We start from the raw sequence: 25,158 nt of genomic DNA, 5'->3' as shown, positions 1-25,158 counted from the left end.
CTTTGTTACTTTTGCTTGAAAATCAAAATAATGTCAGGAAACTAGTGTGTTATTGTCAAACCAAACTTGCATCTTTAACAGTTCCATGCCTCTGCACTGCACGTGGAACATCAAATAAAGTTCTTTTTAACCCTTTGGACTCTGGGTCCCTGTTTTCACCAACTACCAACAAGTGACTATACTCACTGACCCAGTTTTCTGGGACCAGATTTATTCCCAACCACCAACTGGTTCATACTGATGTTTGTACTGTAGTTTACCCATGGACACTGTCTGGAGTATATATGTATTATGAAAAGTTAAAAATGTCCAGAAAGGGTTAAGACCTGAGCAAAATAAACATTTTATACTTTTAGATGCGATCTCTGGCTATGGATGCTGCAATTTGGAGACCATTTCATTTACACATGGCCTCTGCAATAACATTTATTTCCCTTGATAAAATTAGTGGAGCATTTTCATTGTGTAAAGTTGATTAACATGCTTGGGATATGGGCTAAGGTATCTTTTTATCATCGTGCAGTATAGCTCGACAAATGCTTGTGGAAGTTCTGTCAGGGTTTGGGTCCTAATGCGATTTCTAATCTCTCACCCTCCTGTCGCCCACCTCACTCTCGCAAGTTCGCAGCAGAAAACTTTGAGATATTGAAGTGGCAAGGTGTTACGTAATTATGAAGAAAGAATGGCTATTAGGTACCTAAGCTGGAAAGGAGGGTGACCTTGCATAACATTGGAAGTCAATTTAGGAAATAACTTCAGTGTCCAAACAAGACATTTTGGACTGGAATTTTTTTTTTCTCAGCTCTTTTTTATTCTGATGTATTATAATATAAAATACTCTTGGTAGCTCAGGCAATATCCAACTGACCTACTTGTGCTCCATTAATTCCCAGCCTATTGCAGCTACCTGCAATATTTTTATTATTTTATCCCTTTTCATCCTTGCCCATTTCCCCCTTAATAGCATGTCTTTTATGTGAACTGCTTTATGTGTTGCAGGTTCCGTGTTCTCTCTCCTGTCTTGGTGAAATTTTTAAAAAATCAGTGACCATCTTATTTATTGTCCCTTGATTCAGATTGCTTTTTTAAAAAAAAAAAGTGGTAAGCTGTTTTTACATGTGCCATCAAATATTTGCAGAATTTGGCCTTTTCACTTTAAAAAGTATACTCGTCTTTTAAAATTGATAGTGTATCTCAATTATGGTATGATTTTTGAAAATTTTTCTGAATGTCTCCCAGAGTTTGGCAAAATTCAGACCAGAACTGCCTGCAGCACAGAGGGCATTAATGCATTATTAAAAAAATTTCTCCCAGAAATTAACCTTTTTTAAAATTTACATTTTAATAGATTTTCACTTGGATTTCAATGGTTGTGAATTGTCTCCTCTAAAGGCACTTTTCGGTGGCCAAAATACCCTGATGTAAAGCTGCATATTCTACCCCTATGCGGCTGTCAGGAGGCCACCTGAAAGAGCAGGAGGTGCCTCCGAGGAGCACTTTCCAACCCTCCTCCGAGAGGGATAATCACCGGAGCACTAAAGGCCCCCAGGTATCTGAATGCAGCCGCCTGAAAGCGGCTGACAATCAGCTGGCGAGTGCCTGACAGCCGGCCGCCCCAGCCCTGTCCCCCAGAGCCGGCCGCCCCAGCCCTGACATCCCGAAGGGAGCTGGAGTGCACTCCGAGACGCCTCCTGTGCAGCTGTCCGTTTCAGGTGGCCAGCACTGCACTTTTAGCACTACCACTTAACGACCATTCCACAGGTCTGAATCTGTTTCTGCAGGCGCATTCTTCGCAGAGAATGAACCTGAAAGTAGCTCAACTCATCAAGAGTTTCCAAGTATTTGATGAATAATGGAATAATAATTAAGCTACCATATTACTTTCTCAAAAATGCATCTCGTTGCACTTTTCCAAGATGTATTTTTTAAATTCACATCCACTGACCATGTTTACTGATGTGCCATAGGGTTAATGTTAATTATATTGCTTCTCTCAAAGCTCGACGCTTCTGCAAATTCTTTGCAGTTGGACATCTGATTTGCAAGTCCAAAGGTTCATGCACATCTGTCCCAGCATTGGTTTCAATGGCATCACACATTCCGTCTTTTGATCCAGTTCAGTAACTGCATTTAATTATTTGTCCATTTTCTGTTTTGCAGCCTGCTTTTAATCCATTGTTATTCATCCTACATCCTACGTTCTCTGACTCTAAATCCCAAGTATTTTATATTAATTTACACTACCTTTTTTTGTCAACCTTTGTAACAGTAACAATGAACAGGGTTTTAGATGTTCGTCAAATTGGTGTATTGGCAGGATTGCATGAGACCTTGGTGACCTGATCAGAGGTCACTAGTTTGGATGGGGTTTGTTGAGAAAAAAATAATTTGAAGTCTTCAGTCTTGGGTCAGATTGAATTGGGCAAACTTTCATGAATGTCCTTGGGGCTCCATCAATGCATGACTGTTTTAAATAAGTGCATCTCGTATGATGTGAGTTACTTGGGGCCAGCAATGCTGGGGGGTGTAGTCATGTGTTGCATGGCTGAAATGGGATTCTGGATAATGATTGCTGGATATCAGAAACATTAAGTACTTGGGCATGTGACTGGTTGGGCAATGATGCATTTGGTATTACACTGTAGGTTTTCTTGCATTTCTAGTGCAAGGGAAGGATTGGGGCTAATTAACTCTAACATGCAGATGTTGCTTTCTCATAGAAAAGTCAGTGATTCAGGAAAGTGATTATTTCCTTGCCCTCGCCAGTCATTTAACTGCTGAGGATTTTAGTGAAAAGCTCTTTAGGTGTTGACGTTGTTTATTAAAATCTAATCTATCTGTCAAGTTCAGGCAAAGAATTGAAGTCAATCTGGTTACGTATGACAAAACTTAACATGTACTCGGCTCAAGACTTTGTTACGTGCTTTTCATTGTCAGAATGTGGAACATAGATGGACTGAGGCTATCAACGATTTCTTGTATTTGAACAGTTTGGGTGACTGAACTAAAGCACGTTTAAAACAGTTACTGTTGTCAATTTATGTGAGCAATATCCTCTCAAAAACTTCAAGTTTTATCATCTGATTGAGCATGTCCGTATACAACCTGACAGAACAGTGGCTCTCAGGACCATAGTAGGTACACAGGCACACATTACATCCTACACACAAAAAAGATGTATACATAGCAATTCCAAATAGCTTTTCCAGACTTCTGAAGAACTAACTGCCAACTTTATGTGTATGTCAATTCAACATTTGGCAATCTTAACAACTTCAATTTTATTCATTAAAGCACATTTCTGAATATATGGCTTTTAAGGTTTTGTATAATTTCAATTGGCACTTCAGTCCTTTTATTTTCAGTTAACATATAATCTTAACTTTCTCATAATTCTGTTATCACTGCAGATAATGAGATCTGCATTTGGAGTGGTGTAATTAATGTAACATTTTCACAAAATGATTATGGTGTACCAAGTCCACTGTTGAGTTGTCAACCACTTGGAATTGCTTTCTTCCCTGAGTATTTATTTGCTGCACTAGAAATGATGAATCTACAAGAGGCAGTGTCTTAAGAAAGTAGTCTCTGTCCTCAAGGACCCCTACCCCACCCAGGCTATGACCTCTTCACCTTGCTACCATCAGGAAAAAGGTACAGGAGCCTGAAGACTAGCATCCAGTGGCCCAAGGATGCCTTCTGCCATCAGATTTCTGAATGGTCAATGAACCACAGAGACCACGTCACTTCCTATTTATTTATTTATGAAATGTAATTATAACAATATTTGCATCGTAACACTTCCACAAAATATTTTGTGACATGTTCATGACAATGAATTCTGAGAATTTGTAAACCTGTTTGTCCTGGAGTGTAATGTTTTATCTTCACTGTTTGATAGCTTTATATCCCTCATCTGATGGAATTGGAAGGATGACCTTAATATTTCTAATTGATAGAGCCATGCAGATTTCTCACAGGCTTGGAAGGTGTACAAATAGCTCCATACTTCAACATGATTTTGAGGTTTTTCTTCAGTTGGAAATATGCATTGTTCAGGAAATGATTGTTGGTTGTATCTTGATTGTGGTTGTTTACTGATTGAGTCACCAGGAAGTATATTCCACTTGATTTTGGAAAATATGAACATCTTCATTTTGATTTGAATTGAATTTTGGTCCTGAAATTAGACCCTGGCAAATATTTGGACATTAAACTTTAGAGCTTTAGAGTTGAGTGGCCTGGTGCATAAACTCCAACGGACTTGTATCAATTGTGTCTGTAATGCAAACATGAGAAAATATTAGTTCCCTCTGAGTTGCACAAGTTCAACTTTGCTTTTTTTGATATGTATACACTTTGGGAGTCAGTGTTGGAGATAAGAAGGGGCATGCTTTGTGTATAAACACTTTTAATTTGCAAAATTTGTTGCACAACTGAAAAAAAACTTTATTCTTCACCTAAAGAAGAATCCTTAACATTGCAAATTTCACAGTTCAATTTGTTGCTTGCAAAGCATTTTGTGTCCAAAAAAAAACTGCTGACACCACTTGGTTTAAAATTTTCCACTGTAATGACAGTTCTGATGCAGATTTTTTGCTCATTGACACAACTTTTGATACAAGTATATTTTGAAATAATTGAGTTTTAATACATTAACTAATTCCAGCAAAGAATTTTCAGAGCAGTGCATAATTAGAGCCCCATTTTTTAAAAAAAGGGGTTCACAACAATTGTAAGAGGCATCTAAATTGTTTACTTGGTTGCCCATTCAAATGCTCTCAAAGTGTATTTTGATTTTCAGTTAGTTTTTATACTACCGTAATGTTATGCATATAATGGGAGCATTATGTGTGTGCTATGAGAATATTTTACATATTGAAAGAATGCACACAATTTATAGTAGGCGTGGGAAAAGTCAGACCGGCAATATATAGTGAGCGTGGGAATACAATAGCGGCATTGAAAGAACGAGCACAATTTATAATGGCTGTGGGAAAGATGTACTGGCGATTTATAGCGAGCGCAGGAAAGTTACAGGCAGCATGAGAATGTAATAGCGGCATTAAAAGAACCGTGCACAATTTATACTGGGTGTGGGAAATTTTGTCTTGGGAATGTCTCTTTTTACTGAATGCCATGGTATTCCTATAAACTGGACTTTCTAGCTGGGCATTGCCCAGAAATGTCCCCTGAGGGAGGACATCAAGTGCCTCTTGATTTGAGACAGCAATTAGAATTAAATTTTAAAATCCTGCTCAACTCTGAAGGCTGTTTTTGATCTATTTAATGACCTCTCCAAAGCTTGTTAATGTGTTGCAGCAGGATATCATCGATATAATGGGTGATTGGCACCTTTGGCTATGAAGTTGATTAGGTGTTAATTGTGGGAGATTAACTGTGGCAGATATTGGTAATGCGTTTTGTCTCTTGGCGCATTTCAAATGCAAATTGCTTTCATTTTTTTTCAGTCAAAATTTAGAATGCTACACCAGTGAGGTATATGCGTGTGCATTATACAAATATTTTTTTATTTTCTGCATGTTACCTGTGTGTGTGTGTGTGTGTGTGTGTGTGTGTGTGAGTGAAAATATGGGAATTGGCTTGTAGGAAGAAAGTAGTGAAAGGAAAGTATTCTGCCTGGAGGTTGGTGATTGTGAAGTGCTGTAGGGAACTGTTCTGGAACACCCTCCCCTGCTCTTTGTGATTTGTATAAATGATTTGGATGAAGAAGAGGATGGATGGGTCAATAAGTTTGTGGATGAAACAAAGATTGGAGAAGTTGTGGATGAAAAGGTTACAAGATGACATAGACCAAATGCAGAGTTGGGGAGTAAAGTGGAAGATGGATTTTGATCCAGATAAGTGAGGTGATTCATTTTGGAAGGACTAACCAGAAGGCTAAGTACAGAGTTAACGGTCTTAAGAGAGTGGATGAACAGAGGGACCTTGGGGTGCAAATCCAAACATTCCTCAAGGTTGCCGCACAGATTGATAGGATAAATAAGAAGGCCTAGGAAATGCTGGGAGTCATTAATGGGGGATTGAATTTGGGAGTAGAGGTCTTGTTATAAATCTTTGGTAAGACCACACTTGGAGTATTCAGTTCTGGTCACTCATTTATAGGAAGGATGTGGAAGCTATGGAGAGGGTGCAGAGGAGATTTACCAGGATGTTGCCTGGATTGGGAAACCAGTCTTATGAGGCAAGGGGAAGCAAATCTGGGACTTTTCTCATTGGTGCATAGAAGGATGAGAGGAGACTTACATAGGAACATAGGAAGTAGGAACAGGAGTAGGCCAAAAATGGCCATTCGAGCCTGCTCCGCCATTCAATACGATCATAGCTGATCTAATTTATGACCTAACTCCACCTACCTGCCTTCTCCCCATATCTTGATAAAGGTCTACAAGATTGAGAGGCCTAGATGCCTCTCCTGGATCATGAGGGGGGACAGAATCAGCAAATGCCAAAGGACATGTACAAAGTGAAGGGAGGGAAGTTTAGGGGAGTCATCAGGGGTGTTCTTTTATGCAGAGAGTTGTGGGTGCCTGGAATGCCTTGCCAGGGATGATAGTGCAGGCTGAAACATTGGGGGCATTTAAGAGACTCCTGGACAAACACGTGGATGAAAGAAAAATAGAGGGTTATGGGGTTAAGGAAGTGATCTATAGGTCGGCACATCGAGGCATGTACTATGCTGTATTGTTCTATATAGGCTACAGTTGTGGAGCTTAATCTGATTTCTACAGCTGAAGTTTGAGAGTCCCTTGAAGATAGAAAGTTTTGGAGGCCATCAAGGATGCTATCATGCATTTATTATCATTCTTGTCAACAGAGATGACTTGGATAGCAGTCAAATTCAGGAAGACAGTTTGGCTTTTTTTTTGTTGCTGAGCTAAGCATGTGAAGTTGTTACCTGTTTAGTAAAACTTCCACACTTGAGATTTAAAGCTGATTTTACCCCCCCCCCCCCCAATCTTTATCCAAGTATGGTAGCAAATCCTGCAGATGCTTCTGAAATAATTGTTTATTCACTGACTCTTTATGCAACAAGTTTTGCATTATTTAATAAAAAGTTTATTTTCTGGCTCATATGAAATCAGATGGATATGGTGGGTAGAGAAATTTATATTCTTATGAATTATTCATCACAAACTGCATTGCAGATGTGTGAATTTCTTAATTGGAAGCTCTGGTGAAATGCAGTGCTACAGGGGCCAGAATGAGTTGCATATGTTTTTTAAAAAAAGTACTTCTGCTTCATTTTTTAATTTTAAACCTTCATTGATGCCTATCGATTATAAACTTAAATCACAGTGTAGTTGAAAGTTTTTGACTTTGACCTTGAATTTATTCAGAAACTCCTTTGTCCCATTTACAGTAGATTTGAGCAGGTTATCAATGGAGGATCACTTGCCCCGGCCTAATGTTTATCAAGAATGAATTGGGTATAATGAGATTTACAGGACATTTATCTGCTTGTGAAGGACTGATGGAAGTTCCTTAATTAAATTTATTGTCATTTCATTTCTTTATAAGATAGCAGAATAAATATTTAATTACAAAGTTATAATCATAAAATTGTACAGCACGAAAATTAGTCCTTTTGAATCTGGCTGTGATAACTGTTAATCCCATTCATCCACATTAGATCCATATCTCTTTACTCCTTTCCTGTCAAAATATCTGTCCAAATGCTTTTTCCAAGGTTGTAATTGCATCTACCTCCAACACACTTTTGTCAGCTCATTCCATATATTTACCACCTCTGTATGAAAAGATTTACTCCTCAAATCTCTTCTAATTTTCTCCTTTCTCACCTTGATCCCCTGCTTTCTAGCTCTAGACTCCCCTGCCCATAGAAAAGCAAGTCTGGCTATTTCATCTGTGCCCCTCATAATTTTCTTAACTTCTATGAAGTCATCTCTTAGCCTCCTATGTTCCAGTACAATACAACATGACATCATAACTCTTCTACGTTTTGCTTTGCCCTGTATAACATGTATAACAAATGCATTTTAAACTATCCTATCCATATCTGTGACCACTTTTAGAAGATTTGCATTTTAAGGTCGGGATCACCAGCACATCTGTGGCAAAAAGCTGCTAGCCAATTTGGGACATTTGTAATTATTTTGGAATCCAAAATTTGGGGTACTCCTCCTGTCCAATTGAACTTGGAATCTCTCAGCAAGCTCTAGTCTTTTAAAATTAACATCAGCATAAGATTACAACATTATTTTTATTTTGGAGCCTGAAAGCTGGAACTTCTTAAAAGTTGATGGCTTGAAAGAATGCCATTGTCAAGATAATTGTGAGGAATTGTAGCATACAAATGTTGAGGAAGATGATCTGAGTGTTGGTGAGACAATTACAGACAAATGTTGAATGGAAGTGAAGTCTGCAGGCTGGTTCAGAATTCACAACAGTAGAGTGTATTTTTGCAGTACTGAATTTGGATGTGAAGCTAAAGGATATGTAACAGGATTGACTGGTCGATTGATAATTTGAATGATGCATTTCTTTGCATGTTTAACACTTTTTAAAACACTTTCTTCCAAGGAAAATACTTGGGAAATTATAAAGAATCCTGGTCACTACTCTTGAGTTAGAGAAGATGTAAATGTAGTGGCTGATTGCATTAATTTTACAATTTTATTTGGAGAAATATTCTATGGTTCTTCAGCTGTGTGATCACCACTGATTCCTGAATCTAAAAATGGATGTCCAAAAGGGTGGCAAGGAAGTTTTGAGGTGCCTCAGAAAAATTGGGGGAAATATTTAATATTTTAAACTATTCATATTTTTTTAAAAACTATGAATCAGTTACTACTATATCCACTAAATGTATCAATTTTTCTCATATTTTCATGATACAGTTTCAGGTATCATTTTGAGACATGGGTCTAATCTAAATTTTAACTGCAGGCATTCACCCATGGAGAGTGCAAGTTTCAGATCTAGCTCATCTTTAGACGTGATCATTCAAAATCTGTTGCAAGGTGCAATCGACTAGCAGAACTCAGTTTTGTTGGGATTCCTGGGTTTGTAGCCATTTGCCTCTCTGATTGTCTCATCTTGATTCAAATCTATGCATCTGGATTGGTGAAGCCACAAATATTTAATACAGTGTGATGTGTAAATATAATTGCATGAGGTGTACATAATTTTTTTATGGAGTTAACAGGAGGTAGCAAGGGTGGTCAAACTTGCTCAACACAAGAGCCACATATGATAAACTTCTGATGCTCGAGAGCCATAACAATCATGCGATTGCAAGCCACAGCCACTGAAGCTGCCATTGTGAGCACAGGCTCGTGCGATTTCTGTATCATCCAATGGATTTCCGCGAGCTGCACTGAATATGCCAAGGAGATGCATGTGACTTGTGAGCCATGGTTTGGCCACCCCTGCAGTATGCAAAAGCTTACTTTGCAGGATAGGTGAAGTTTGTCACCTAGAGATTTGTGTAACGGGACCACATCTGGTTAAGCAATAACCAAGATCAAAGATCTGGGGTGTATGTGCACAGGTGTAAGGAGTGTGATCTTAATCCCTTGAGAAAGGGATTAAAAAAGGATATATCCTGGGAGTTATAAATAGATGCATACAATTTAAACACAGAAGTCATGGTAACCTTTTTAAAATACGGTCTTGGTTGCAGTAACTTCATTGCCTCTTTAGTAAAGATGCAATTAGCTTAGAACATCACAGAAAACAGGCCCTTTGTGCTGAGCTATTCTGTCTAGTGCCACTGACCTGTATCCATTCTCTATCCCTCCTTACTCCTTCCATCCATGTACCTGTCTACATTTTCTGAAGTGTTAAAATTGAGCTCATATTGAGCTCAGGAGGTTAGATAGGAGATTCCAGAGATGTGGAACAATTGGAATATATGGGCAAGTGAACAGGTGTATTTTGAATGACTTATTTTTAGATCTTCTTTTCCAGACTACCTTAAGCTCCAAGTTTCATCTTGTGGATCATCTGTCAGTAACTTTACAGACACATTTGTACATGTCATATTATACATGTTACCCATTTGATATTAGCTAGTAAGATTGGAGATGGATTTTTCTCTCATTTTATATGTATTACAATGGTCAGCAAGTATACGTAAAATTTAAGGTGAGGGTATTTTCAATGTAGTGTTTAGATCTGAATGTAAAGCACAGTGGAGCCATGGATAATAAATTACTGAAAAATGGGTTCTGTCCTTTGTGATGAAATTGATAGTTGATTTGTAGGGCTGGCATTAATGAGAGGGACTGAACTGTCCTTTTGTGCCTTAAAAGTCCACTGACTTAAAAATAATAACAATACAGAATTTAGTCTTGTCCACTTTCTGAAGATCTACATTTGGTTGTTGTAAATTGTAACATGTTCTCTTCTTTACAGTGCAGATACCAAAAGTGGCTCAAGACATTGCCATAATTATATTGTATTGTAGAAATCTCAGTGGTGTTGCCACACAGTGTTTTGCATTTTTATATAGCTATAGGGAGGTGCAGTTAGTGCTATTATTACAGCACCAGCGACCCAGGTTCATATAACCGTTTACAGCACGGAAACAGGCCATGTCGGCCCTTCAAGTCCGTACCGGTTCACTTGAACAACTCCACTAGCTCCTCCGCAAACTCCTGAGGAAGTAGAGGCTTTCTTCATGATGCCATTGGTGTGTTGGTTCCAGGAAAGATCTTCCGAGATAGTGTCTCCCAAGAACCTAATTTGCTCATCCTCTCAGACAATTAAAATTTGACTTTAACAGTGGTATCATATGTAGGTAGTGATATTGACTTATTCATCTATAGCCCCCATCTTCACCAACCTACCTCAAATTTTAATTACACAAAGCTGAAAATTCCTCCATGGCCTAACTGCAAATTACTAACCCCTCTCCAGCTTTACAATCCTACAAGATTTTTCAGCTCTTCCAATTCCAGCAAAACTCAGAATTCAATCAAGTTGTAAATAATAAAGTCTGCATGTCATGCAGTATCCGCAAGAAGTAAAATCTCGCACTATCTGTCAGGAATTTGTATGTTCTCCCATGTCTGCATGAGTTTCCTCCCACCTTTCAAAACCTGGGTTAAATGGGATATTTGTGGGGGGGGGGGGTGGATGGGGTTGTGACTCAGAAGGGTGTGTTATTGTGCTGCATGTCTAAAATTTAAAATACTAGCTCATTTCTGAGTATCACATGATCTGATATCCCATTAGGTATAATTGTTGCAATCCTATGGCAGCTGGATGAAACAGCCAGAAATCTTACACCGTTAAGTAGACTGTTTAAATTGCTTGGAACACTGCAACCATTAGGCTGACATGCATAAGATTAACAGCAATTTCTGCAGTTAGCATTGCTAAAAGGGTGATCAAGTAATTCATTATTTGCGATAAGTGCTTTCTGAATGATGACAGTTGATTTATGTTTGAACAAGCGGCAAACAATTTTTTCTCTCAGATTCTTTGAACTCTAAATTTGCTTTTGTCTGCAAGTGGATTTTGAGAATTAACATTTTGATTTCTTGCTTTTCCTGGTGCAGATGGACTAATGACTTCAAAAGTAGAGACTATTATTTTGCAGATGTTTCGATTTAAGTACACAGGTGCTTAAATAACTCAGTTGGAAAACCAAAGTATAATTTAAAATAGGACCTCTCTATAGAGACTTTGATTGATTATTTAAGATTTGAAATATTGTCATTATTACTGTGTAACTAGTTCAAATCTCAATGCAAAAAAAAAAATTGGCAAACTAATTGCACTGAGATGAAAATGGATCAGTCCGAGGTAAATTGGAGCCAAACGGTAACAGGCAAAACAAAGAACAGGAGGCTGCCTTAAAGGAAGAGATGGCTCAGTTAAGAAAATGACCCAACTTTGAATCATTTACACTACATTCTCACTTCTACACTTAAAATGTTGGAATACAAGGAAATTAAACTTTCAGAAAAACTGATGAGAACATGAATCACTGAAATGGAAGGTGTAACAGAACAAGCCTCAGTTGATCTTCCCGCCATGTTGACAGCAGTTGTTTAGAATGAGTATTGAATCCTTTGAAGAAATAGTGATAGTGATCTGATGGCTTCACAGCTTTGAGTTGATCATTATTTTGGTTTTCAGTCATAGATTAAAGTCTGAGGAAAATAAACACCCCCTAATAATCAGACCCCTTCCCCCCGCAGTTGCCTGAGAGTCTATTTCATGCATGGCAGCATCAAAAACGTTTGGGATTTCTGACCTCCTAATGATCCAGGTGCAGTTGAGGCACATTCCCCTGAGAGGTAAAAGAGCAAACAGATCCAGAGCTGGCAAAAAAATTCATTGTGACAAATGCTGAGTTGTAAATAACAAGAAGTGGGCTGATCATTAAAGTGTCAGAGGGGAAGTGAACAATTAAAATGAAAGCCGAGGGAGGTTATGAGAAAAGATTGGTTGGTAATGGAGATGGAAAACAAAAGTGTTTGATAAGCAATTAAATTGTAAAATAGTAGTACTGGGAGTGGGAGCTTTTGAGAATGGGAACTTGCAGATGGAAATGAGGGTACTGTTAAAGTACTAAATGGAATGGGAAATTATGAAAGGATAATCATTTGAGACACTCAATACATTAAAAATTGCATAGATGTACAGTATTAAAAATTTTGCTAAGTCACTAAGACCAGATGGACACCTACTAGAATTTTGAGGGACGACAAACTAGAGTGGCCCTGACCAGAATCATGGAATGTTCTTTCAATACAGGTGGATATTAGCAATTTTTTTCAAAAAAAAAAGGAGACAGCTTTGTGGTGGGAAAGGTTTTAGCTGTATTATCACTAACAGGTTTATTAGAAAGGTTGAAGGACAGAATATGGAAATCTACAGCATGGTACAAGCTCTTCAGCCCACAGTTTTGTTCCAATCTAGTGACCTATTCTAAGAGCTGCATAGAATTTCCCAACTGCATAACTGTTCATTTGTCTCAGGCAGAAATGATTCATGGACTGCATAGGTACAAAGTTGGGTTAACAGAAGCAGAGGGTCACAGTAAAAAGGTGTGTTTTAGATTGGTAAATAATGCATTGTGTGGTCCTCGAGGATATTTGTGGGATCAGTGTCAATCAGCTTTGAGGGACCAACTATCATTTCTGAATTTGCGACTATGACAATTCCGGGCAGTATTGCGAACTGAGGGGAATGGTGATAACTTGCAGCAGATAGGCTGATGGAATGAGCATATGCATGGCAGATGTCTTTTCAATGCAGAGAAATGTGAGGTCATGCTTTTGGGAAGAGCTATGAGATAGAATAAAGGATACTCTTCTAGTCAGGATGCAGCAGCAGTGGAACCTGGAGTATGGGTGCAGAAATCTCTGAAAATGGCAAGCGCAGGTTGAAAAAGTAGTTCATGCAGTGCACAGTTCTTGGCTTTTTAAGAGTATGGTGTACAAGCGCAGTGATGGAAGCAGATTTAGTTATAATTCTCAAACAGGAATAGGACGTTGTATTAAAGGGAAATTAGTTATTGTACAGAAATAGGGGAATGAGACAAATTGGATAGTTTTAACTGAGAGCCAACACTGATGTGAGCTTTTTGACCACTATTCTGTATATTTTTAAAATGATGTTTCATGAGAGGACCATCTTGTGGTTGTTCCAGCATCCTGTAAGGGAGAGGGAAAATCTGAGTTTAACTGCCTCCTCATGAAGATGAGGGGGGGGGGGGGAACAGAATAATTGAATTGGTAAAGGGCAATATCTCTCTTGATGTATCAGATAGCTGTCTGTGGCTAGGAGCTTAGAGTAGGGATAATGGGAAATAAATGGATTAGTTGATGACTTTTTTTTATTGATCCAAGTCTGTTTCTATTTGTGTGCCAAGTATACAACCAAGCATCCTATCATGTTTTGGTGTTTAGACATTATTTGCGATCCTTGGCTGTGTTCCCTTCAGTTCACTGCTACTCTTACTGCAAAGTGTTTAAACTAGAAATGCAGAAAAACATGAGTGTTGTGTTGGGGTAGATGGAAAGATTTCAAGGTTCCTTTTAATTGTCATGTAATAATGTGTTTTTTAAAAAAAAGTAATATACGTGCCTTAAGGCAAATGAACAGTCACCATGAGCATGGCTCTGCATCCCTAACAATTTCTTTGGCTTGGCTTCGCGGACGAAGATTTATGGAGGGGGTAAATGTCCACGTCAGCTGCAGGCTCGTTTGTGGCTGACAAGTCCGATGCGGGACAGGCAGACACGGTTGCAGGGGAAAATTGGTTGGTTGGGGTTGGGTGTAAGAGAAGCCACAGGGAGTCCCTTCAGAGACGCATGGATTTGCCTCCAGCTTCTGATGCCTCTGCAGTCACACACTCCAGTTCAACCCATCGGCAACCCCTGCTCCAGAAGCAAACCTACAGCGCCCAAGGGAGAACCCTCTCGATCCCAGATCTGATACTTGGATCCCATGACCCAGTGTCCAGCAACCCATTGCCCGTGTGAGCCCTTAGACTGCAAGTCACTGACATCCTGCAGCCTGTATGGGTCCTTCAGCCACTGAACCCCTCACTGGTCTGCTGCCAAGGTCACTGTTCTGTCGGGCTGTCTCCTTGCTTCTTCTCAAATGGAGTGAAAATGTTCTCCCTGTTTCTGAAGCCCTTTGGCGGTCTGTTGCTCCCTTGGATTCTTCCCCCTTTTTGGTACACTGCCCAGTGCAAGTCACTGCCGGCTCCTTTTAACAAGCAGTTTAAAGCCTGTACTGAGCCATTGGTCTTGGGACCTGGCAGTAGGATCTCGCGGAGCAGCTCTGTCTCTGCTGGCCACTCTCCTGGGTCTGTATCTCTCATAGTAGTTAACATGTAAATGAATGGTTGTCATTAAGCAGGAATATTGGTGAAGAGGTAACTACTTAGAGTGACTTTCACTGTGCTCGGGAGGAGGGAGAGAAAATCAAGGGAGTTGAAAGTCATCAGAAAAATAAGATTCATGGTAATATTATTTCAAAAGCTGGTGAAATAAACCAAAGATTATAAAGCATGCAATATCAGTATTGTCAATTATTTTTAATGTGGGTAATTTGGTAATGAATTCTGAATACTGCTTAGCTGTACAATGTTTAAAATAAGTTTTTAATTTTTAGAAAATTTGAGTCCATATTTAAAAAAAAAACCTGATAGGTTGTAAATCTTCTAAATGAAATCATTAATAGAGTTAAGAAATGCTTGTTGGTCAGTGACAAAAACAAAAGCTAAAGAGTAGATTATTTTTAAACATTATGGATGTATTTCACGTGATTTTTTTTTTACACCTCCCCCCCCCAATTTTTATTGCAAGACCCTGTAATAAGTATGAATCCATGCAAATAAAATTTTAAGTTCCCAACTAAAACCTATATGAAAATGAATTATTGCTGCTAAGTGCATATTTAATATTGGTTGCACAAATTGAGGGTAAAAATGAACTGGTTATTTAGGTTTGTTTTTGCAGTGGAGGATTGAATGAGAACTTGCAAATTAATTTTTTTCATTTTTTTTTAAAGATGAAAACTGTCAGCGTTGCCTTGGTTCTATGCTTGAATGTGGGTGTGGATCCTCCCGATGTTGTGAAAACTACTCCTTGTGCTCGTTTAGAATGTTGGATAGGTGAGTAAACTCTTGTCCTTGGTCAATGTATTATTTAACAACAAATATATTATTTTCTTGATGTAAAAATACAAGAATGCTGCAGGAACTCAGCAGGCCTCACAGTGCCCAGAGGAGGTAACAATATATATCTAACGTTTTGGGCTTGATGCCTCCTTCAAATTGATGTCAGTTTAAGAATTGTGAAGTCAGAATTACTCAAAAATAAATACATTCTAGTAATGTGCACTGTCTCCTTTGTATACCGATGCACCCTTGGTCTTGCAAAGTTGTGCCAAGTGACACTCCTACACATGCAGAATATTAAAGTGCAAAATAGGCTAGTATATCTAAAAATGCATATTCCAAAGCGTTGATGATTTTGTAGCAAGAATTCATAAAATTAACGTTTTAAAAATGGAATTACAGTGAATGAAAAAATCTTTCAGTGTTCTGAATGTGAAAATGATTACTAAATTGTCTATCAGTTGAGTTCAGTGTGCAGTTGAGACAAAACAATGAATCACAAAGGAATGTGTGGTAGTGATGAATTGTCTTTGGGGACCAGCTTGAGGCACTTTTGGTTGATTTTTAATTGTATAATTTTGTGTATTAAAATATTTTCTGTTTTTAAAATTTAGATTGTGCCATGAACTGATTACAATAATGTTTTATCTTTTTAATATTCCATCTTATTTCATTACTTTAGAATTCAACCAAACAGCTATTGGAAAGGCAAGGACCATTAAAGGACAGTCAGAAAGGTTTTGTGCTGAGGAAATTGTCCAAAGAATTTAATTGAGTTTTATTTGAGGAGGTGGCCAAGAGGATTGACGAGGGCAGGGCAGTAGATGTCTGCATTTACTTTAGCAATGGCTTTTGATAAGGTTCCATGTGATAGATTAGTCTGGAAGGTGAGATCATTTGGGATTCGGGTGAACTACTCAATTGGATATACAATTGGCTTGGTGGAAGCAGTCAGAGGGTGATGGTAGAGTGTTGCTTTTCAGATCTGAGGTCTGTGGCCAGTGGTGTGCCATGGATTTCATAGACATTAATGATATGAATGTGTAAATAGCATGAACAGTAAGCTTGTGAATAACCCTAACATTGGTTGTGTGGTGGACTGAAAAGGTCATCTCAATTTAAGGTAGGATTTATATCAACTAGGAAAGGGGCGAAGGAATGGCAGGATAGATTCAACTTGGATAAGTGCAAAATGTAATTTGGGAAGTTAAACCTGGACAGGACTTATGCAGTAAATGACAAGACCTTGGGTGTTTAGAATAGAGAAAGACCCAGGAGTACAAGTACATAGTTCCCTGAAACTCATGACGCAGGTCAGCAGACTGGTGAAGAACGCATGTGGCCTGCTTGTTGAGTTGATATGTCCTGATGCAGCCATGCAGGATTCTGGTGAGTCCGTACCTGGAAAATTATGTTGCTCTGGTTCTCAGTGAATGATATGATTTAAGCTAGAGAGAGTACAGGAAAGATATTTGCAAGGACTGGAGAGGTTGAGTCACGAAGAGCAGCTGGATAGTCTAGAACTGTTTTACCTGGAGCAAAGAAGGCAGAGGAGTGAGCTTGTAGATGATGTAGATAAAATGGATGTCACAGCCCAGGGTGGGGTTCTAAACCTAGAGGGCTTGTAAGTAAGTGAGAGGGGATAACTGTAAAGAGGATTGGAGGGGTGTTTTTTTTTCCCAGATAGGATGTTAGATGCCTAGAATAAGCTACCAAACAAAGTGGTAGGGACAGATATAGTTATAACACATTATTGTTTGGGGAGGGACAGAAAGATCTTGTGGTCTTTTGTTTGCTAGTACATATTCGAAAAGCTTGGGACCAGATGTTTTTTGGTTATTTTTTGAACAATGGAACTAAACAGCACAGTGGCATCAGCAGAATGCACACACCAGCGGTTAAACAACAACAAAAAACAACGGTGGGCTTTTTGAGTGCTGACATGACGCCACTAGAGGAAAATTCACATAAAATAACGTTCAGTACTTACTAAAAAAAATTGATCTCTGCTTACAAAAGAAGATAAGTCCATCACCAAACACTAGAAATTCTCCTCAATGGCTTTTTCAAGTGTTTTCTCCAGTGTCATTAGCCTCATTAACAATGGGTTTTTTGTCTTTTGCTGCCACCTGTCCCTGACACCTCCCTGCTCCTGCCTGGGAGCCTGAGGCAACTTATTCGATGTGGATGGCACTGCACCCGATGTTGAGCGTGGAGTTGCTGATGCGGAAGACTTGGATCCAGCTACGTTTGGTATCTTCCTGGCCAAAAGCAAAGATTTTGTACGACAGGGCTCTGTTGTTATCAAACTGGCGCCAGCAGAGCCCCACCTGGGCAAGTCGGGGTGAATTTTTTTCAATTTGAGATGCTATGTCAGTACTAAATTTTTTTTTGATTTTGGAATTTTTTAGGTTTTGAAACTTTGGATATGGACCTGTATCCTCTGGTTCTGACCATGGATTCTTTCCTGAAGTGTATTTCTTTTCTAAAGTGAATCTGCTTTTGAGTCCTGAAAGTGATTGTGGTCAGGTTGATTTGATTGCTGCAGGCATCTCTGGTATGGTTGATTTTTGTCCTTTTCTAAAGTTCAAATGCTGATTTCAGCATTTCAGTAACTGGCGAGATCTTGAATCTTAACCATTTAATAAAGTTGTTTGTTTTCCACAAAGTAGACCACAGTGATCAATTTTTAGTCCCACCCACCCAGCCAAACTTGATTAATTCAGCGGCAACCTGGATTCAAATTGAGGATATTACTGCAGCTGCTTTGACTCAGCGGAGTTGTTCTTTCTTGCTGTATTGCAAATTAATGTTTTTTTTAGTCTTGTTATTTTGATGCAAGACTTTATCCTCAACTACATGCTCACTTTTTCATCCCTCCTTCCTTTACCTCCGCCACTTCCAATTTTAGCTGTACATTTGTTGTAAACCTAAATAGAAGTTAATGGTCCACTCAGACTTTTAACTGCATCTCCTCCATTTCCTGTGCTTCTGCCCCTAGATGCAATAAAAACAGGATTCCACTTGTCCTCGCCTACCATCCCACCAGCCTCCACATCCAACATGTTATCCTCTGCAATTTCTGTCACCACACTGATCCCACTACCAGACACATCTTTCGCCTCTTCACTTTCTGTAGGAACCACTCCTGCTGATTCCCTTGTCCTTTTATCCCTTCCCACAAACCCTCCCCCTTGTTACTTTCCTTGTGACCATAGGAAGGGTTACAATTTTTCCCATGCCACCTCCCTCTCCACTATTCAGGGCCACAAATGGCCCTTTCAAGTGAAGCAACACTTCACTTGGAAATCTGCGGGAGTCATTCATTGCATCTGTGCTCCTGATGTGGCCTTCTCTACATCGGAGGGACTGGAATCAGACTGGGAGATCGCTTTGCTGAGCACCGTCGTCTGTCTGCATCAATGACAGACATCTCCCAGTGGTCAACCATTTTAATACTGCGCCCCACTCCTGCGCCGGCATGTCCGTTTATGGCCTCCTGCACTGCAAAACCAAAGCCACCTGTAAATTGGAAGAGCCACAATCAATATTCTGTCTGGCCACTCTCCAACCAGATAGAATTAACGTGGTCATCTCTGGTTTCTGCTAGACCACTCCCTGCTCTCACTTTCTTCCATATCCCTCTGTCTCCCTTTCCTCCTCCACCCCCCCCCCCCCCCCCGTTTGTGTTGTGGTCTCCCTTACCTACCCCATTACCTCTGAGCCTGTGCTCCTCCTTCCCCACCCCCTTACAGTTTTATTCCTGCACCCGCCTACATTTTGCTCATACTTCGATGAAGGGCTCAAGCCTGAAATGTTGGTTATGTATCTTTGCTAGATAAAGTGCATTATTTGACTGGCTGAGTTTTTCCTGCATTGTTTTTTACTTCAGTCACAGCATCTGCAAACTTTCATATTTCACTCAAACTTTTCCCCCTTTGACCAAATTCTCTTAATTATGAAAAAACTGTTAAGTCTAATGCACTCTGTGACTGAGCTTCCACATACCTCTCAGATAGAGAATTCCAAAGATTCTGTAGCTTCTGGTGGAGGAGTATTTTTTCCACCTTGACAAGCCCCATAAAAACCTTGTAGAATTCAATGGGATTTTGACTTGTTTCTTTAAAAACAGAACAGTTCTCCTATGATAGACGTCTTAAAAATCACCCTGAAACTTGGCTGCACTCCCTATATTGTGGTCTTTCCTCAGAGACCAGATTTGTGGTCTCACTGGACGACTGTATATTTGGAAAAAGGTGTCTCTTTTGTTGTACCCTGTCCTCGTTGCAATAAAGATCCATGACACCAATTTGCCTCTCTAATTACTGTTTGTGCCTGCGTGTTCATTTTCAGGTATCCTTGGCCAAGGGTACCTAGTTTGCTCTGAACAATAGCATTTAATCTCTCATCATTTAAAGCATACTTTGCTTTTGCTTTTACAACAATTATCCACGTTATATTCCATTTGATATTCTGTCTCGAGTCCCTGAAAAGTCTTCAAATGGTTTGTGAGGAAGATGTAGAAACTAGTTTTGTATTGTCTGGAAATTTGTATGTATTATATCCCCTTTCACAAGTCCTCGCTTTATGTTGCATTCCCAAGGCCATTGCAGCCTCTATTAACCCATTTATTTCTACTGTTTTCTGTTTGTTAATCATATCACAATCCCCACTACTATTTTACATCCAATACTCAATCTAATTTTGTTTAATAATCTTGGGAAGAATTTTATGGAAGTTTTTTGAAAGTCCAAATAGACCACATCCATTCATTTGACCTTGAGCACACCAATATTTTCAGGTATTTTAAAAAATACTTTTTGATGGGGCAATAAAAAAAAATTAAAACAAATGCTTGGACTATAGGTCTGATCATGAACTATGTCTTTCCACAGTTGTTCCCTGACCTACTGAACATTCCCAGCATTTGTTTATATTTTGGATTTACAGTTTTTTGATCTTCAAGCTTAAACCAAGGTTGATGGGCTTGCGTACTGCAGGATCCACTCAAGTTGTCAAGCCATGGAAACAGTTTGATTCTAAACTTTGATATTTCATTTGCTGTCTTGATCATTTATTCCATAATCTTGATTTTTGGGCAAAATTAAAAGGTTGCTCCTTCTCTTGTGGAAACGGGCTTATGACCCGCTGGTAAACAAATAGTTTTAAAGAAAAAGGTTGACCACTAGCATTGGTTTTTGAAGTAGACCATTCCACAATATTGTACCCAGCGTGCTGAGATATATTTTGGCTCAACAAATGTAAATTAAGGTCCTTACGAACACTGAGTTGCTTTTCTTATTCATTTAATTTTTAATTGAGACAAGCAGCACAGTAACAGGCCCTTCTGGCCCAAACACCAATGAATTTATAACCCCTTTAAGTTTGGAAGGGTGGTAGGAAATCAGAGCACCTCGAGGAAGCCCACAGAGACACAGGGAGAACGTACAAACATTTTGCAGGCAGCGTTAGATTCTAACCCAGGTTATTGGTGCTGGAATAGCGTTGTGCTAAATTAAGTTTTGGGATTTGAATCATTGTCACTTAAAACCACATTCATAACCATTTTGATTTACCAGGTTTGGCCCTCATCGACCCAACTCGAGGGTCTGTGTAGTCATCTTGGGCTGAAATCCAATTGGAAGCTCAAGTGCAATATCACATAATAAAGCTCTATTGTCTTTTGCACCTTTTCGTTTGGTTTGAATTTATTTCTCTGGGCTCAATGTGGCAAGTGCACTCATTCCATTGGGATAAAAGGCAATGAATCTATTTATTGAAGTACCCTTGCGCTTACATTTTCCTTAAAATGTCATTTACTTAAGTTTTTGATTACTTTGTCTTGCAGGAATTGTTTTTCAAGCTGTAAAGGAATATCTTCAGGACATCAAAAATTGTTGACTGAAAGGGTGTTGAGTACACTCAACAGAAAGACGAGCAGATAATATGCAGTCTATATAGGTGGAACTTAGTTGGTTAGAGAATAAAAAAAAAGCATTTTATTTGGTCAGTGAAATAATCCCTGCAGCATTCAATGCCATATCTGTAGTCAATGACTAGGATTACCATCTTGTGGTTTATTTGCTCATATAGTACAGTAGTTGGTATATGAATATTCGGTATTCTGGTATTGCATTTTTCTCAGCAACCACTTCAGGCATTTGTACAGTTTTAGTCCAATGGCTTTCCGGTTCTTGAACTTCCATACTACCCTAACCATAAACTCCTCCTGGAGCACCAAAAAGATCTATCTCCACTGAGGTGACACACAAAAGTCTGCAGACATAATGATTGTAGTGAAAACACAGAAATTCTGGAGGTCTCCCTTGAAGAAGAGCTCTGGCCCGAAACATTGGTTATATATCTTTACCTCCTATGGACGCTGCCACACCTGCTGAGTTCCTCCAGCATTTTGTTCACTATCTGCATAATGAAACTACTTTTTTCTTGCACAATCTGTAACTGAATATTTATTGATCAACCTTTTCTTTAAATCAAACTTTTTCTTTCCTCTAAATAGTGCTAATTTAGTGGACAGTGTAATTGTGGTGGAACCAGTTCAGAGTTTTCAAAATTGACCCCTAGGAGAGGCAGGTTAGCATGCGCATAAGATGGACAGGTTAACCTTGTTTCTGCTGAGTTTAACCAAAAACTAAAACATGCAAGTTCCTGAGGAGGCTTGATGGGGTGAATTTGGAAAAGGAGAGGGCACAGCAGATTGTCACACTGTGGATTTGCTCTTGGGACTAGTGGGTGAATTGAAATTGTTTTGCTTTAAAGAGCAGATAGATAGGTGAATGATGGATAGGAATGATGAGTGTTACCTTAGTGCAGATTGACTAGGTCAAATGGTTATTCATCTCCATGTACAGGTACGTGCTGCTTAACATCCATTCAGGCAATGTTCGGCCACATATACATCCGTGGTCCCATAGCAAGTTAGAAAAAGCAATCGTTAGCAAAAGGAAACTTTTGCACCGCGCCCACTGCCCTGCGCCCCACACTAAATCCTACTTACAAATAAAAAGTTTACAGATACACTACAGTATTCCAGGGACAGTAGCTTTGCTAAGTACAGTATATAATATGGTGTTTACACAACATCCACATCGCACGACACCCAATTTCACTGAACATATGGATATTAAGTGGTGCATACCTGTAGTTCAGTGGTGCCATTAATGCAACCCTTGGTTGTATGGCAATTTAGTACAGTTCATAGAGTGTTGAATGCAAACCAGCAAGCAGCCTTCTAAATTATTTTCACATGATTCCCTCTGGGTTACACTTGGCATTCTAACAAATGAGAGGTGGATCCACTTTTCTCCATGGAACAATGGTCGTGCCACTTCAGTTATTTCAATGCTATTATTTTATAATAGATTTAAAATTAATTTAAACAGGTATTAATGCTTGTCATTTGTGCTCTAACTTTTAATTTTGATGTGTAGTTAATAAAGTGGAGACATAGTGAGTGAACATTAGTTGTATTGAACAGTGAATTAATGAAAGTGAAATATAATGATCTTGCTTTTGAAAGCAAAAATAAATAGTTTGCAACAACCTCAAAGAATGGCTCAAATTAAGCCATCTGTTGTCAGAATCTTGTACTGTATTTTATTCTATTACAGTTTCTTGTGACAGTATATAGATATGTTTTTGGGAGATAAATTGGGGCAGGGTTTTAGTGTAGTTCACATACAAACACTTTAAAACCGATCTTATTTAAAATACTAGAGCTCTGCTCATGCTAGACATGTTGGGGCCAACATCTTTGCAAAAGCTTTGGAGAGTGCCCAAGAGACTTCACTAATGGATTGCTGTTTACAAACAGGCAACAGATGAAAGCTTGTCGGAGCCGCAGATTGTTCTGCTCTAAGAGATTCATGTTGTTTTGCAAGCAGAGAGAGTCAAACAGGCTTCTCTCTCAGGGAGAGAGAGACACACACACAGAGATCAGTTCTACAGTTTTACAGTTAGTAGCAGCATCTGGGACTGGAGCAGGACAAGCTGGAAAGCTTGTGGAAAACCTCATTTGGAAGACTGGTTGTGAGTTCAGCCTGGTCAAAGCCCTTGTGGTTCATGCAAGAGGAGAGAACTGGCTGTCTAATGTTTCACTTGAAATAAGAGAAACAGAAAAGGCAGTCTGTGGTGACCTGAAAGAAAGAGGTTATTATCTGGAGAACCCTGAGGGGGCAAGACACTGAAGTGGCTGATTAAAAAGGAATCAGTTGTGGGTATCCTGGAACAACAAATCTCTCTCTGAAAACTGACAAGAACCTTCCTGAGCAGTAACTCAAGCACCAAAGCCTGGTGAACTTTGTAAATGTTAAATTCTGTGCACAGTATAAGAATTGCCTACAATCAGTGAACTTGGAGGAATGAGAAGTGAGATTGGACTGTGAACCAAATAACTTTTCTGAACTTATACACACATTACATACACGTGTGCTTAGAATTAGACGGGGGTTAAGTTAGTTAAGTCAATAGTGATGTCAAAGTGTGATTCTGTTTTCATGTTTAAAGATAATTAAAAGCAACTTTTGTTTAAGTAACCATTTGTCTTGGTGAATATCTATTACTGCAGGGTTTTGGGGTCTTCTGGGCCTGTAACAGTTTGGAAGATTAATTAATTTGTTCTTTTTAGGTCTTTGGTGGGGGCTCTGAACCCCACTTGTATTTACCTGTATTATAATCGGTTATGGCTATGTGTTTGGGACAGGGGGTGGGGGAGGGGGAAAGAAAACAAAACACAGACTTTGTATGTTCCATGAATGTTGAAAAAGATTGTATTGATTTGTCTGCTTTTTTAAAAAAAAATCAAAATTTAAAAAAATTCAAAGATAGAGGGAGAGTCCAAGCTACTTATGAACAAACTCTGGAATATCTAAGGGCTACATAGATAATTTGTATTTGAAATGGAATTTGAGCATCTGCCAATTACTTTATTTTTATAAGAATAAATTGAAATTTTGTGGGATTTAGTACTAAATTCTGAAATCCTTAAAGAAATGCAATGACATTTCGCATGGACACACAAATGTAAAAAGCAACAGTAAAAAAGAACGACTTCTCATTAGATCCATTTGAGTTTCATTTAATGAATTGAGGAAAATAATTTCTCATCTGCGTGCTTATCAGTGGAATTAGCTAATTCATTCTAAATTTTAAACTAAAATAATGTGAATTTGGTGTTTGGTATTTATCTACGATGTGAGTAGAGTTGTATATTAACAAAATTTTTTAAAAATACTCATAATTTGTATTGAAGCCATTTTAAGCAATTCAAATTGATATTTTTTAAAGAGAAATCTGAACTTCAAAATAAGAATTTAGAAAGTTCCTGTAAAAGTGTAACAATGCCTGTGAAAAATAAGGCTCTGTTCCATCTTGGTTGATTTCACCCAAGTTAATTCTCAGTGTTGGTTAGATGAAAAGAGGAATTGCTTGAATGCATTCTATTATCAAATCTACCATTTTGAGAAAGAGGCTGACCTTGTTCTAAGACCGCAATTAATTACCTCATG

The 25,158-nt window shown here is 38.8% G+C and overlaps 1 protein-coding gene across 5 annotated transcripts in view; it reads left to right on the top strand.

Moving 5' to 3' along the window:
* rptor (regulatory associated protein of MTOR, complex 1) overlaps positions 1-25,158 on the top strand; it is a 339,346-nt gene that overhangs the window by 9,868 nt on the left and 304,320 nt on the right. For all 5 annotated transcript variants that reach the window (XM_069929956.1, XM_069929955.1, XM_069929957.1 and 2 more), the window contains exon 2: positions 15,523-15,625. In XM_069929956.1, coding sequence (XP_069786057.1) covers positions 15,523-15,625 — 103 coding nt within the window. The remainder of the gene's footprint in view (positions 1-15,522; positions 15,626-25,158) is intronic.

The sequence above is a fragment of the Narcine bancroftii genome, chromosome 3, assembly GCF_036971445.1.
Source record: "Narcine bancroftii isolate sNarBan1 chromosome 3, sNarBan1.hap1, whole genome shotgun sequence".
NCBI lineage: Eukaryota > Metazoa > Chordata > Chondrichthyes > Torpediniformes > Narcinidae > Narcine > Narcine bancroftii.
This window is presented reverse-complemented; position numbering and strand designations above follow the sequence as displayed.